The sequence below is a fragment of the Microcaecilia unicolor genome, chromosome 8 (assembly GCF_901765095.1).
Source record: "Microcaecilia unicolor chromosome 8, aMicUni1.1, whole genome shotgun sequence".
NCBI lineage: Eukaryota > Metazoa > Chordata > Amphibia > Gymnophiona > Siphonopidae > Microcaecilia > Microcaecilia unicolor.
In genome coordinates, this window is record NC_044038.1 from 12,878,424 (window position 1) to 12,894,844 (window position 16,421).

Genomic DNA, 16,421 nt, shown 5'->3' on the forward strand with positions numbered 1-16,421 from the left:
CACTGCACTAACCAATAGGCTACTCCTCCACTCATTCCACCAATAAGAGCCAACCTCATCAGTGATGTCACAATGGCTTGATTGCCCAATACTTGGCTCACTTCTGATATTGTGATGTCATAAGGGAAAGTGGGAAAGGGAAATGGGACTTGATATACCGCCTTTCTGAGGTTTATGCAACTACATTCAAAGTGGTTTACATATATTAGGTACTTATTTTGTACCTGTGGCAATGGAGGGTTAAATGACTTGCCCAGACTCACAAGGAGCTGCAGTAGGAATTGAACTCAGTTCCCCAGGATCAATGTCTGCTGCACTAACCACTAGGCTACTCCTCCACTAGCAACATTCCATGTAGAATCTCAAATAGTAGCAACAGAATCTCAATATTAGCAACATTCCATCTAGAATCTCCAATAGTAGCAACATTCCATGTAGAATCTCATAAAGGAAAATTGGACTTTGCAACTACATTCAAAGCAGTTTACATCTTGTATATGGGTACTTTATTTTGTACCAGGGGCAAATGGAGGGTTAAGTGACTTGGCCAGAGTCACAGGGAGCTGCAGTGGGAGTCTAACCCAGCTCCCCAGGATCAATGTCTGCTGCACTAACCACTAGGCTACTCCTCCACTCCTCAGTCTCTGGGATTCCAGAATCAGAATCTTGCTATTCTTTGGGGTTCTACATGGAATGTTGCTGCTGCTCTTTGAGATTGTGCATGGAATCTTGTTAATGGGACTTGATATACTGCCTTTCTGTGTTTTTTTCCCAATTACATTCAAAGCGGTTTACATTGTATATACAGGTACTTATTTATACCTGGGCAATGGAGGGTTAAATGACTTGCCCAGAATCACAGGGAGCTGCAGTGGGCCATGGTAAAAACTGTATCTGGCAATAGCAAAGTTAATTGTGCATCATTTGCTCTGTATTTTTGGGTTTTAAGAGGAATAACATTAAAGGCTGGTTGTATTTGTTCTTTGTAAGAATCAGGTTTCTGACAGTGGCCATTCTGGGTCACCAGTACCTGGGCACTGGCAGATCACAAAATTATAACCGCTCTCTTCTGTACTGACTGCCTTGTGTATTCATAGCTTCATTGAGCACTTCCAGATTACAAATGTTCATGTCTAAAACTTTTACATTTCATGTAATTATTCAGTTTGTCTGATGCTCATGGTTTTTGTGGTCACTACAGCAGAGGAAGAAGGTAAAGGAAGGACCTTGCCTGCCGTCATCCTCCTCTTCCACATCCGTCTCATCACCCAGCATCTCAAATTTAACATCCGAGGTCCGTGTGAACCTGGCAAGCCCAGTCAGCTCCAACAGGAAGAACAAAGCAAAGGTGAAAACCAAGGATCTGAAAAAAGAGGTGAGGGTGGGCTGGATGAAGGCAGAATCTTCAGCTGGAGTTAGGATCTTGGTGTGTTTTTCTCAGTATATCACATTCTAGAAGAGATTTCCGCTTGCTTAAGAAATGAATACTTTGAATGAGGACAGATTTCATATTAAAATGGACAGACCAGATGGATCAAGCGATCTTTTTGTGTTGACATCTTCTGTGCTGCTATTGCAGTTTGCAGCAAACCCAAAGTAATCCACACAATATCAGCATATGAAACTCTATTGTGACAAACGTAGTGAAAAAGGAAGGAAAAGCCTCAAAGTAGCTCCAAATCAAAAAGAAGATTTATAGCGCTATATCGATCTAATAGATCTCTACTTCATCATCGGCAAAAACCTTCCCAAAAGTTGTATGACTTCATTTGATCATTCAGAGCAAAAAATTAATAAAGTCTTTATGTTATGTCAGTGCTCAAAAGCAGTGGCGTAGGAAGGGGAGGGGCGGTGGGGCGGTCCGCCCCGGGTGCACACACTGGGGGGGGTGTCGGCTCGCTGGTTCCCTGCTCTTTCTGCCCCGGAACAGGTTACTTCCTGTTCTGGGGCAGAGAAAGCAGGGAAGCAGCAGAGCCGACGCAGCTCCCAGTAACATGCACTGGGGGCGGATCGGCCCCCCCGCCTGCCCCCCGCTGAAAGGTAGGGTGCGTTTCGGGGGGGGGGGCGCTGCGGAGGGGGGCGCCGTGCCCTGCACCCAGGGGGGTGCGCAGCGGCGACCCACCCCGGGTGTAAGGCACCCTCGCTACGGCACTGCTCAAAAAATAGTGATGACCACTTAACTCATGGCTCAAATGAAGTGCAGAAAAGGCATTTGGTGAACATTTCCAACTTCAAACTTGCCCCCGGGCCAACAATGGCCAGCATTTCGCTAAACTGCTTCAGGATCCCAGGTGGCAAAATGATTTAGCTGAGCCCTGCATGGCAGGGCCACTGAGAGACTGGGCCGGGCACGGGGCAAGGCCGCCCCCGAGGTCGCTGCTCCCCCCTCCACCCGCCCCCTCCATCCGCCACCGGGCCGGGCCCCCTGCATTGAAATCACAGTGCCTCTCACCTCTGTGTGAAAGTGCTGCAGGCAGCAGGGCAGCAGATCACTTCCCTTCGGGCCTCCTTCCTTCCCTGTGTCCCGCCCTCGTGGAAGTTACGTCAGACGAGGGCGGGACACAGGGAGGGAAGGAGGCCCGAAGGGAGGTGATCTGCTGCCTGCAAACCTTTCACACGGAGGTGAGAGGCGCTGTGATTTCAATGCAGGGGGCCCTGCCCGGTGGCAGACGGTTGACGATGGAGGGCGGGTGGGACTGTGGTGCCGAGCCCGGGGAATTTTGTCCACCCTGTTCCCCCCCTCTCGGCAGCCCTGCTGCATGGGACTTTGAAGAGAACTGTGGAGCCAAATCATTTTGCCATCGGGGACCCTGATGCCGTTTAGCGAAACGTTGGCCATCGTTGGCCCAGGGGAAAGTTTAAAGTTGGAAGGGTTCATTTGGTCCACCTGGTCTGTCCATTTTAATATGAAATCTGTCCTCATTCAAAGCAGTCATTTCTTAAGAAAGAAGGAATCTCTTCCAGAATGATCAAATGAAGTCATACAACTTTTGGGAAGGTTTTTGCCGATGATGAAGTAGAGCTCTTACCTCCAGAACTGGAGATTTAGTAGCGATGATCTAGTGAAAATCTCCTAACAGAAAGGTGGTGGTGGGAAGGAGGGAGAGGTCTGCACCAGAAACTTTGAGATGAGACTTAAAGATCTTAATAGATATACCCTAGAGGAGAGTAAAGACAAAGAGATACGATGGAGACCTTTATTTAATGGAAAGGTATTAATGCACAAGAAGAAAGCCTTAGTCATGATATGAGGCTTTGAAGGATATTCAAGAACAGGAAATATATTTTTCATGGAAAGTTTGGGAGGTGCCTAGAATACCCTCCGAGAACAGGTAGCAAATGCTAAACAAATAACGGAGTTTAAGAAGCCTGGGATAAGCACAGAGAATCCTTAATTTTAAAAAGCAAAGGGAGAGCGTAAGCACAATGTAGTGACATGTGTTTAAGTGTTAAAAAGCCAGGCTTGAATGCTTCAACAAAGCATCCTGGAGCTGCCAGAATGAATGGCAAAGTGGAAAATATGAAATGCTAATCATCCTAATGGAAAGCGCATTCAACCACCTGGCTAGGTTTGTCTGACAGGCTACAATGGCAGAATCAACTAGCAGTTGGGTCTGTCTGGCAGGTGGCATATAAAGCAGAAGCCCTGGGAAGGCAATAGACACTGATGCGGCAGACTATGTAGTTGGCCTAAGAGGCCAGAAGGCTGGGCAACAGCCATGTTAGTATTTAGCCATGCTAGGACTTAGATTATTACAAAGGTTTGTGGTTAGGCCTGGACAGGAGGTATAGGGCTGGGTGAGAAATTACCAGGAGATCTTATATGTGCATCTACCCAAAAGGATGGAGTACAAAGGAAAGAAGACACCAAAAACTGTCGATATTATCAGGCTGTGTGGCTGGCAGGCAGTTGATGTTCTTGTCCTCTGCAGTAGAGAGGCACATGGGAATGGGGAATGCGGGAATCCCACGGAACCTGAAGACCTCCTGCGGATATGGAAGAAATTCCATGGGATTCCTGCAGGGATGGAAGAATTTGCCGTGGGACTCCCATGAGGATGGACGAAGTTGCTGTGGGATTCCCACGGGAGTGCAGTCAAAATCTATGATGACTCCAGCCTGAGGCTTAGAATTCACTGAAAGAGGCAACTGGAGCACCAGAATGAGGCTTGGAATGTACAGAAAGAAGCAGAGTTCCAGAGTGAGGCTTGGAATGCCCAGACAGGCATCCGGAATACCAGACTGAGGCTTGGAACACTCATTGGTTGAATAGTGAATATCATCAAAAAAAACCATGGTAGGCTGTTGGGATTCAGAGGAAACAGAAGGCTGCAAGCAAGTAAATCTCTTGCGGTTGCGAGTGGGGATGGAGCAGATTAACTGTGGGGATGGACTGGATCATAGCGGGTACGGGTGGGTATGGGATAGATTCCATTGGGGATGGGCAGGGTTGGCTGAAATTTCTGTCCCCATGCAATTCTCTACTCTACAGGTCCCCCATAAAAGTGTTCATTAGTGCACGGTACTCTGGTCACAATTAGTACACATGCATTCAGCACCTCTTATGTTAGTGCAAGGCATTTCCTGCACGATATCTGCAATGTGCTATCCATACCCATTTTCGGCCCATGCCCTGCTTAGCTGCTGCTCCCTAACACAAAGCGCAGTTAATGCATGAATTTGCATGTGCTGTTAAAACAGTGTAGTAACAGTTACTGCTCTTGTGCGGTATCAGTTAACATGCGCTAATTTATGCGTTAATTGTCTAACGCTCATTACTAAAAGGGCTCTTGAGTTTAATGGGCTTTGTTAGCCAGTTCAGTAGCTTTACATCAGATAAAGAGATTCATAAAGATGTATTCCTCTCAGGTGATATACAGACTCTGATAAAAAGGAATGTTGTTTAGTTTCTGATTCTATGATCTCAATTATTTTGGGGTGAGAGAGAAGTGTACCAGAGGAACCGTATTGGAAAGTTCGATAGTGAAGTGTGTTGGCAGAGTGACATTGGAACATTTGTGTCACAATTTACTAGAATATTTTTCATTTTTGGCAAACTGGCTTAGCTCTCATGCATTGAATTCACTCAAAACTTTAAGCCGTACACTGTTTTCAATAAACCCAGCCAAATAAAATGACTGTGGAGGCGGCCATTTTGTTTTGTCCCTTCAGAGCCGTGGTAAAGGAGGAGCTGTAAGCAAACTGATGGAGAGTATGGCAGCTGAAGAAGACTTTGAACCCAACCAGGACAGCAGCTTTTCGGAGGACGAGAATGTGCCACTGAGCATGCTTATTGAGCGCCCCCCTACCCCAGGTTAGTGATTGTTGCACATGCACTGTGTACTGATGTTGGCATGGATTATTCGGAGGGTGAGGGGTTAAGGGGAACCTATGCCTTAAAAATGTGTGCTAAAAGTTTTAGGGTGCCTGCTTACGTGGAATTAAACGATGACGCATTACTGGTTTTTAGCATGCCTACCAAACTGTAGCATCCATAATCAAAAATTATGCATGTGAACCAAACAGTTGTACACTTTTCCAAAGGAAAGTATTATGAGAAACATAGAGACATGAAGGCAGATAAGGGCCAAATGACCCATTCAGTCTGCCCATCCCCAGTAACCACTACAGTCTGTCTAAATGGGAGGCCATGCTCGGAATTCAGTATGGCTGGTCGTCCAGTCAGCTAACAACAGTTCATGATCTGGTGATGTTTACGCTCAAACAGATGGCGGCTTGGTTTATCTTTGACTGAGAATGCTGCAGCTCTTGTAAACATCCATTTTCTCTTAACAATAATAGAGCGGGAATGGAGGCAGAAAGGAAGGAGATAGCAGTGGGGCAGAGCAGTAAAACCCCTTCTCCAGAGGAAAGTGTGAGCTTGGGTGAGGGGGGGGGGTGGAGGTTATGCTTTGCAAGGTTACTGATTGCTCTGCTGCAGTCAGTTCAAGATGGATATACCTAGCAGCAGTCAGTGATGTTCCTAGGGGTGCTGACACCCGGGGCGGATCGCCGATGCGCCCCGCCCCCCGGGTGCACGCCGCTGGGGGGGGGGGGTGCCGCGCGCCTGTCGGCTCTTCGTTTCCATTCTCCCTCTGCCCTGGAACAGGAAGTAACCTGTTCTTGGGCAGAGGGAGCATGAAAATGAAGAGCCGACAGGCACACGGCACCCCCCCCCCCCCCCGGGCGGCGTGCACCCGGGGGGGACCGCCCCCACCGCCCCCCCCCCCCCCCCTTGGTACACCACTGGCAACAGTAAGAAGATAATTCTCTCAACCTGGAGCCGGAATTGAAGGTGACGGGCCACAGCTAGCCCTGACCTAACACCTTTCGTTGGTTAAATTACCACTGTTGGTCAGCTAGAGGGGTCACGTTGATTTGAGTGGTTCATGAGCTGCTTTGAATTTAAGTATGGAAAAGTCAGTTGATGATAAGAGAGTGCAATTCTTACTGTACACCGCCTTGAGTAAATTCCTTCAAAAAGGCAGTAAATAAATAAATAATTAAATACTTCTTTTTGGTTAGAGGCAAATGGTTCAGGCAGATTATTGACTGCCGTATATACAAAAGAAGGGAAAGAAAGCCAGCAGATCAATGTCACAACAAAAAGATTTTATTGAAGATACCGTGTATGAACAAATCGCCCGACACAGGCCGTGTTTCGCCCACCTAGGGCTGCGTCAGGGGCTAATTTGAAACCTTCGTAAAGGGGCAAATATGGTGCATAAAAGTCAAGAAAAAACCAGCTCAAATGGGAATCCTGTGGACTCTAGCATACACAAATGGACACACCATTATTGAAGCTGGAAAAACTATTGCAAGTGTCCTGTGATGTTTATATGCATCATTTCCGGGGAAATTTTTCTGAGCTTGCTCCTCAAAAGTAAATAACCAAAGCAAAGAGAGCCAAACTAATCTGGCTTGATGAAAAACAAATGTGAATGCATCAGATAAACTTTAAAAGCAAGACTACGGATCTCTTATAGCACTAAGCCATTCCAAATCCCAAGCCTACTCGTTCTTATCAATCACTTGCACTCAACATTCAACTTCCAACTCCATACTTTATTATAATGTACTCCATGTAAATGTTAAGGTGTAAACCAAAAATCAGTATAAGAAAAGAGCGAATACTTATCTGCCCGAGTAGACACAGCGCTGCCTCAATCTTCGAACACCCGACGCCTACCGAGACCTATGGGCGTTTTGGTCTCACGGACCTGCTTCTGGGGTTTCTGCAAGCCACCAAAATCAAACTTTAAACATGCGGCAAATGCCGTCTGAAACCGTAGGGTAGGTCATTAGTGCCGAACTAGCACCCGTATTAGTGAGCATAGAATGCTCAGACGCTCTGGCACGGGAAACAACGAGTGCACCAGAGATTGAGCAAATAACTTGCTAATGTAGTCAAATGCCAAGCCCCCTCCCTACCCATCTTCAAATCCTTGCTCAAAGCCCACCTCTTCAATGTTGCCTTCGGCACCTAACCTTTATACCTTTCAGGAAATCTAGACTGCCCCAATTTGACTGCCCCTACTTGACTGACTGTACATTTGTCCTTTAGATTGTAAGCTCCTTTGAGCAGGGACTGTCCTTCTATGTTAAATTGTACAGCGCTGCGTAACCCTAGTAGCGCTCTAGAAATGTTAAATAGTAGTAGTAGTAGTAAATGCATGTTAATGAGGTCATATCCTATTCCATCCCAATGCTCAGAGAACAGCGCCCAAAACAAAGCCATCTTACTGCTGAAAAAAAGAACTCCAGCCCAGCGCAGACGTGAGGGAGTTTGAAGAGAAGATTTCTCATGATTCATAAGTACATAAGTAATGCCACACTGGGAAAAGACCAAGGGTCCATCGAGCCCAGCATCCTGTCCACGACAGCGGCCAATCCAGGCCAAGGGCACCTGGCAAGCTTCCCAAACGTACAAACATTCTATACATGTTATTCCTGGAATTGTGGCTTTTTCCCAAGTCCATTTAGTAGCGGTTTATGGACTTTCCTTTAGGAAACCGTCTAACCCCTTTTAAAACTCTGCCAAGCTATCCGCCTTTAAAATCTGCCAGTTTGTATACAGTTTGGACGCAGAAGGAAGCCCGTGCAAGCCCCTAAGCGCCAGTACCGAGAAATAAATGTGTGCGTGTCCGAGCAAGCTCGAAAGTGAAAGCACATATTGGGGCCTGTTTCCTGCGTTTAAATATAAACGTTCCAGTTTAAAAAAAGCGGACACCAGTGCGTGCTTCATGATCCGGTGATCATGATACGGGTCCATTTAAGTATTGCTTCATCAACGTATACAATTAAAGACTTTATCCCCTTTCTTTGAAAGCCCTTGGTGCTTTTTGTTTTGTTTCTTGGCTTTTTTGTGCTTCGCTCCCTCTCTCTGTTATACCACAATCATTTTATGCCCATAACATGACTGTTCTGGGAGCTTCGGGCCTTCAAGCTGTAGCCTGATACTCCCAGGTTGGAGCTCAAATGACTGGTGCCATCCCCCACCCTATCAAATTCCCCCCCCCCTCCCCCCCCCACCATTCATGTGCCACAAGCATGTTCCATCCAGTGGTCCTCAGGCAGATGCAAACCCCAGTAGGAAAGAGGAACCCAAACTATAGCTACGTGATGCAAGGTTCCGCATTAGGAATCACCACCCAGGAAAAAAACCTTGGTGTCATCGTCGATGATGCGTTGAAACCCTCTGCTCTGTGTGCAGCAGCGGCTAAGAAAGCAAATAGAATGTTAGGAATTATTAGGAAAGGAATGGAAAACAAAAATGAGAATGTTGTAATGCCTTTGTATCGCTCCATGGTGTGACTGCACCTCGAATACTGTGTGTAATTCTGGTCACCGTATCTCAAAAAGATATAGTGGAACTAGAAAAGGTACAGAAAAGGGTGACAAAAATGATAAAGGAGATGGGATGACTTCCCTTTGAGGAAAGACTAAAAAAGGGTAGGGCTTTTCAGCTTGGAGAAGCAGATGGCTGAGGGGAAATATGATTCTATAAAATAACGAGTGGAGTGGAACAGGTAGGCATCAATTACATGTTTAATCTTTTCTAAAATCCTAGGACTAGGGGGCACGCAATGAAGCTACTAAGTAGTAAATTTAAAACAAACCGTAGAAAATATTTCTTCACTCATCGTGTAATTAAACTCTGGGATTCGTTGCCAAAGAATGTCGTAAAAGCAGTTACAAAGGTCTACAGATGGGGTAACTGTGGGTGCGTAAATGATAGGTACACTGATGCCAGGTTATGTTTGCATTCTCTAATAGAATGTGGTAAAAGCGGTTAGCTTAGCAGGGTTTAAAAAAGGTTCGGCTAGCTTCCTACAAGAAAAGTCCATAAGCCAGTATTAAGATGGGAAAATCCACTGCTTATTTCTAGGTTAAGCAGCGTAATATCTGTTTTACTGTTCTGGGATCTTGCCAGGTTCTTGTGACCTGGATTGGCCACTGTTGGAAACAGGACACTGGGCTTGAAGGACCTTCGGTCTGTCCCACTATGACAACACTTATGTAGTGAAGAGCACTCCCTCAGTAACAGTGCAGCCACCTTACAGCAGGTGGCGCTGGTCTGCCAAAGCTGAGGCTGAGTCAGAGGGGCAGGGCTCAGATCAAGCTGCAGTTAAATGCGCTGAGGCTGAATAGATCAGGGAGGCCCCGAGTACAGAGTACTCCAAGGGTTTGGGAGGATAGTATAGCTGGACCTAATCGAAGGGTTATTAGTAAGTGCTGGAATTGTGGAAATAGGGGACATTATTCTTTTGAGTGTATACTTGAGATTAGCAGTTCACCCTATAATACGCCCTTATTCCCTGAGGCAAAAGGTGAAGCTAAGTGGAGGATTGTACATGATTTGAGAGATTTGAATGAATTGGTGGAGTCAGAATACGTCAAGCTCCATCCCTGGCCGCCTTCAAATCCGGGCTAGAGGCCTACCTGTTTGATGCTGCTTTTAATTCCTAACTTTTCACCTGCTCGTAACCTTTATCTTGTCTTCCTCTCTTCAATAGTCCCTTTTCCCTATGTGTCCTATCTGTCTGTCCTACCCTTATCCCTTATTTGTCCTGTCTGTCTGTCCTGATTTAGATTGTAAGCTCTTTTGAGCAGGGACTGTCTTTTCTTCATGTTCAATTGTAAAGCGCTGCGTACGACTGGTAGCGCTATAGAAATGATTTATAGTAGTAGAAGCTTGCCCTTGCAGATCAGCAACGCGGCCGCGCAGGCTTCTGTTTCTGTGAGTCTGACGTCCTGCACGTACGTGCAGGACGTCAGACTCACAGAAACAGAAGCCTGCGCGGCCGCATTGCTGATCTGCAAGGGCAGGCTTCTACATGGAATGCTGCTAGCGGAATAGCAACATTAACATTCCATGTAGAATCTCAAATAGTAGCAACAGAATCTCCAATAGTAGCAACATTCCATTTAGAATCATTCCTATGTGTCCTTCTACCCTTATCCTTATTGGTCCTGTCTGTCTGTCCTGATTTAGATTGTAAGCTCTTTTGAGCAGGGACTGTCTTTTCTTCACGTTCAATTGTGAAGCGCTGCGTACGACTGGTAGAGCTATAGAAATGATTTGTAGTAGTAGTAGAATGCCCTAATGAAGAAAACCCCAGCTACTATTTCACAATCTGCTACTCTGGGAAATTATCATACAGAGCCAAGTTTATCTAATGCATTTTATTGCATAACATTAGCCGAAGAACCTATATACATTAGTAAAAGGACTAGAGAGGTAAACATTACCAAAATAAAACAAATGATGCCATCAGAGCAGTAAAACTATTTCTGTCCCATTGAAAGTTTTTATTAAGAAAGAACACATACGAAAATGGAGAGAGAAACCATAAGTAATGGAGACTTTAACCCTGAAACAAAGGTCACCCTTAGGGACACTGGCACCGAGGTGCTATTTTGTGTCCACCAGGAAAGTCCTTTGCAGGCATAACCTTCCTGGGAAAGCTGTCTGTCCCAGTTATAAAAGCCACGTCCCGCCAGGACTCTGCGTGAGAGAAGCTGAAATAGAAACGGAGCGTTCCGACACCCCAAGGACATCCGAGATGGCAGCTGCGTAAACAGGAGAGACAGATCTTCCTTGCGCTTAACGGTACAGAAGCATCTTTTTAGAGAGGAGTAAGGTTCTATTACTCTGCTGCAGATGAAAGGTTAATTGTCTTGAAGTTGTGAGCAAAGAAAGATTTCTTTCATCTTTTGTGTTTTTTTTTTTTTTTTTTTTTTGCATAGGCTGAGTTATTTGCCGAATTATTTTCATTAGCATAGGATAAGACCTAAGCCTTGACCTTCAAGCTATGATGACTGCATGATTTCCTAAATATCCCAAGTGCCCTCTTACCTTGAAGCTGTCTGCCCCTTAGCTCCTGCTCTTGTAACCATTGACTGCTCCATTGTAAATGCTTTGAAATGCAGTTGGAATTTTAAAAGAATCTTAGAAGGTAAATTTTTTTTTTTTTACTTTAAATTTTCATTAAGAGCTTGAAAAGATTTAACATCTCCGAATCATTAATGCAATTCTTCAATACAGGCATTTTGAGATAACAGTGAGAGAAAAGAATAAGATAACATCTAACTCACTTTTTCTAACATAATAGCTCTCTAGTTTGTGCCCCTCTCTCCCATCCCACCACCCTCCTACACCCCTTCCCCCTCCTCCCTCCCCTACAGGCCCGTCCCCCTGCCCCTCTTCGCCCTCCCTCCACCCTCATACTATCCCTACTAATTACAACTGTCACACTGTAAGCAGTATACGTTCCAATTGTGCCCATTCTGTCGCGTCTGGATCAAAGCACCCCATTCTACGATCTGTCAGTTTTTCCATCTCAGCTAGCAATCTAACTTTTGTTACCCACTGCTGTAATTTAGAAGGTAATTTTAATCGGGGATTCCTACATAACAAAACCAGGCTTAGCACGTAGAAAGAGTGTTTTCTAAAGTCTGCCACCATATGTATAAATAAAATATACGCAGGGAGCGATCTTACGCATATCTTTATGCATATTTAAAGAGGGGATTCCCGAGGCTGGAGCAGGCTTTTGCAGCTGACTGCACATATGAGTTAATGTAATCGTTCCCTTATACATTTGCCACTTTTTATACATATAGGTCTAGATTCTATATATGGTGCCTGAAAAATCCACACAATAAAAAAAAAAATACGCCTAGGCGTATTCTCTAAAGTATGGCTAAATTTTATAGAACTGGCTTAAATTTCCGCACGATATATAGAATATGCCGAGTGCCTTTCTTTCCACATGACCAAATTTGGTCATGTCCATTTAGTCCGTGTTTTAATTGGCATAAACCCCAGCACCTGAATTAGGCGCAGAGCGGGTTTATTCTGTAATAACAGGAATAGATTTTTGAAACGTCCATGACCCACCCATTCCACGCCCATAGCCACGCCCCCTTTCCAACTATGCGACTTGGAATTTACATGCTTCACGTTACAGAATACGCGTAGCGAGCTGTGCGTAATCAATGCCAATTAGTGCTGATAATTGCTTGTTAACATCCAATTAACAGCGCTGATTAGCTAGTTAACCAAATAAGTTGCCCGCATTGTTGTAGAATACGCTTCGATTTCCGCATGGAAATGAAGGCATGAGATACAGAACTTGGGGGATAGAGGCAGATTCAGTAAATGATGTTCAAACGCAGGCATCAGGAAAAATCCACGCTAAGTGTTATTCTATATAGGGTGCTCTGGGCTGAGTGTCCTGTATAGAATAGCCCTTAGGGCCAGATTCTATATATAGCAGGGGAGTAGCTAGATGGGAGCATGGGCCCCTGCAGATTTAGCCCTGGCCCCCTTGCTTTTACCCCTCCGCCGCTGACCCTCCCCTGCCACATTCATCCCCCCTCCCACCGCCGCCAACCCTCCCCCACTGCCGCCGTCAGGTACCTTTGCTGGCAGGGGTCCCCAACCCCCGCCAGCCGAAGTCCTCTTCAGTACCGGTCTCCGGCACGTTGTTGATCTGGATTCTGTTTCTGTGACTCCTGACGTCATGACTCACAGAAACAGAATCCAGATCAGCGAACGCGCTGGATTCGGAGACTGGCGCTGAAGGGGGCTTTGGCTGGCAGGGGTTGGGGACCTCCGCCAGCAAAGGTACCTGGTGGTGGCGGGGGAGGATTGAAACTTGGCGGGAGGGGGTGTAGAAAGGGACGGGGAGGGGCGCCAGCATTGGGGGGGGGGGTCAAAAGTGGCGGGGGGTCGGCAGCGCCGGGGGGGGGGCTAAAATGTGCTGCCTCATCTCGGGCTCTGGACCCCCCTCCCGCCAGTCTGGCTACGCCCCTGATATATATTGCCTAAAAATACTGAGGTAAACATTTCCGCCTAAGCGTATTCTATAAGTAGCGCCTAGATTTAGGCGCGGTATGTAAAATACACTTGGCTGATATTCCAGCGCTTTACACCAGTGAAAATGCGGCATACATCCCAGCACGTAGATTTAAGTGCAGAGAGTCATATTCTATATAACAAAGCGCAAAAAATTTGGAACACCCACAAAACACCCATTTCCCCTGCCCATAACTATGCTCCTTTTGGCATTAGAATTTAGGTCAGTGCATTACAGGATACACTTAGAGGCTTATTTTCAAAGCACTTAGCCTCCCAAAGTTCCATAGAAACCTATGGAACTTAGCCTCCCAAAGTGCTTTGAAAATATGCCTCTTTGCGAGTTATGCTTGTAAATTCTAATTATTGCCAATTAGTGCTCATTATTGCTTGTTACGTGCTGTTAATGCTGATTAGCTTATTAAGCCAATTAAGTTAGAAACCGGTGCAATTCATGTCTTGCAGGTTGAGTGCAGAATCCCTGTATTCTATAACATTATGCCTAAATATTCGAAATGCCCCTCCCATGGCCACACCCCCTTTTGGGTTGCTCGTCAGACACTTTTGGGCTCGAAGCATTATAGGTTAATGTGTGGGCGTAAATCCAAATTAGTGCAAATTATCTCTAATCAATGCCAGTAATTGGTTATTAGCACCTAATTGACTAAGTTTGCACGTGCGTCTGGGCTCTGCACCCAAATTTGAGCACTCAGCTGTAGGCGAGCTAGATAGAATTCGGTGGTATACTGGCCACATCCATTTATGTACAACTGCACCTAACGTTAAAGTAGTCCCAGCATTACACTACACGCAACAATATTCAAATTATTGTTAAAAATTTTTAGACCTCGTGGTGACTCTTTTCACATAGGGATTCTCAGCCCTATGGCTCACCAACCTTGTCATCGGTCTTTAGTCATTTTTTTATTCTATGTATAAGCACATAAGCACCGCCATGCTGGGAAAAGACCCAAGGTCCATCAAGCCCACCACTCCGTCTCCGACAGCGGCCAATCCAGGCCCCAAGAACCTGGCAAAAACCCAAAATTTAATAACGATCAATGGACTTTTCCTTCAGGAATCTGTCCAGACCCCCTTTAAACTCAGCAAGGCCAGCTGCCGTCACTACCTTCTCTGGCAATGAGTTCCAGAGTCTAACTACGCGCTGAGTAAAGAAAAACTTTCTCTGATTTGTTTTAAACCTACCACATTCTAATTTCATCTTGTGTCCCCTGGTTCTATTATTGTTAGAAAGTGTAAACAAATGCTTCACATCTGTCCGCTCTACCCCACTCATTATTTTGTAGACCTCTATCATATCACCCCTCAGCCATCTTTTCTCCAGGCTAAAGAGTCCTAGCCGTCTTAACCTCTCCTCATAGGGTAGTCGTCCCATCCCTTTTAGCATTTTTGTCGCCCTTCTCTGCACCTTCTCCAATTCCTTTATATCTTTTTTGAGATGAGGCGACCAGAACTGAACACAATACTCCAGGTACGGTTGCACCATGGAGCGATATAACGGCATTATAACATCTTCATGTTTGTTTTCCATCTATTTTTTTTTTTTTTTTGAGACGTGTAGTAAAAATGTTCTTATCTCAATATAAGGACCCGCAACCAACATTGACCATGTTTCGCCTAACATTCAGTCCAAATAAGAAGGACCTTTGTCAAAGTGACACATCCATTTATGTGGCAGGCAATAAAATGATCCTCTTAGCGTGTGATATTTAGCTTTATGTCCTAGGAGGACCATGTAATCTCTAGAGTGCTAAGAGCACATTTGAAGCTCAATAACCAAGTCTCAGTTTTTCACCTTCAACTTTATGCCAAGGCTGGTTATGAAATACTCAATAATTAAACTCAGAGCAGCTCTGTAAACCTGACAGCTGGGTTTCATGGAGAGGGGACGGATAAGTGCAGAAGCTTTCTATAGAAAGGAACATAACAAGGTGCAGGCAAAGGTGAAAGGGTGAAAGCATTCATTAGTTTTCATTTCTCGTTCAGCTCCCTGCTCTTGCATCATTGATAAGGAAGAGCTGAAGGATGGGTTACGTGTCCTCATACCCATGGACGACAAGTTACTCTACGCTGGCCATGTGCAAACTGTCCACTCCCCTGACATGTAAGTAAGACGTGGTCAAGAAATTCCACTGCTCACCAGGAAACCCAAACCCAGTAATTAAGAACTGTGCATCATTATATCCGTATTTCTGACTGTACGGCAGGGATATTTTCATTAACTAGAATAAGAATCAGAATGAAAATTTTTGATCATTAGTTCAAGAGACTGGAAGTAAAGATAATGTTTTTTGTTTTTTATTTTTCAAAATGAAAATGGAATAGAAAATGTAATGTCCCGAGTAGAATAAAAACTGTGAATAATAATTTTTTCTTAACGAAAATGGCTTAAGAGGGATGAAAATTTTACATGTATATATGAATGAACTGAATAAGAAGTAAAATGTTTGGAAGAGGACTGAATAAAAACTAGAATTAATCCCCCCTCCCCCCCCCCCCCCCCCGTTTTCAAAGCCATGCTAGCAGCTGCCGGCGTGCTAATGCCGACACAGCCCGTTCACTTTGAATGAGCTGTGTCGGCATTGCCACGTGGCTTTGTAAACCGGGGGGGGGGGGGGGGGGGGGTTAATTGTTGTCAGAACTAGAATAAAATAAACAAAAGCTATTGGGTCCTTTTACTAAGCAGCACTAAAAAGTGGCCAGTGCTATCCCCAGCGCGGGCCTTTCTCGCACGCTGAGACCACTTTTAGTGCAGCGGTGAAATGGCCCCATTTTCCATTCTTCCTATTAATGGGCATGTGTGATTTCCCCATTAGTGCGTGAGCACTTACCAACACCTATTTTCTAGGCAGTAAGGGCTCATGCGCCGACCACAGGCTAATTGGTTAGTGCATGGCAGTTTAGCTCCACTAACCAATTAATGCAGAACACACTTACTCTCCGCCCCCCCCCCCCCCCCCAGACATGCCCTCAGGGCTAAAAAATAAAATTTGGGGCCCTTTTACTAAGCTGCGTAGGTGCCTATGCGCGTTAATTT

The 16,421-nt window shown here is 45.4% G+C and overlaps 1 protein-coding gene across 1 annotated transcript in view; it reads left to right on the forward strand.

The window, feature by feature from the left end:
- Nucleotides 1–16,421, forward strand: part of TNRC18 (trinucleotide repeat containing 18) — a 217,106-nt gene that overhangs the window by 181,349 nt on the left and 19,336 nt on the right. The window contains 3 exon segments of the mRNA XM_030212785.1: nt 1,202–1,375; nt 5,173–5,314; nt 15,371–15,488. Of these exon segments, the coding sequence (XP_030068645.1) occupies nt 1,202–1,375; nt 5,173–5,314; nt 15,371–15,488 (434 nt within the window).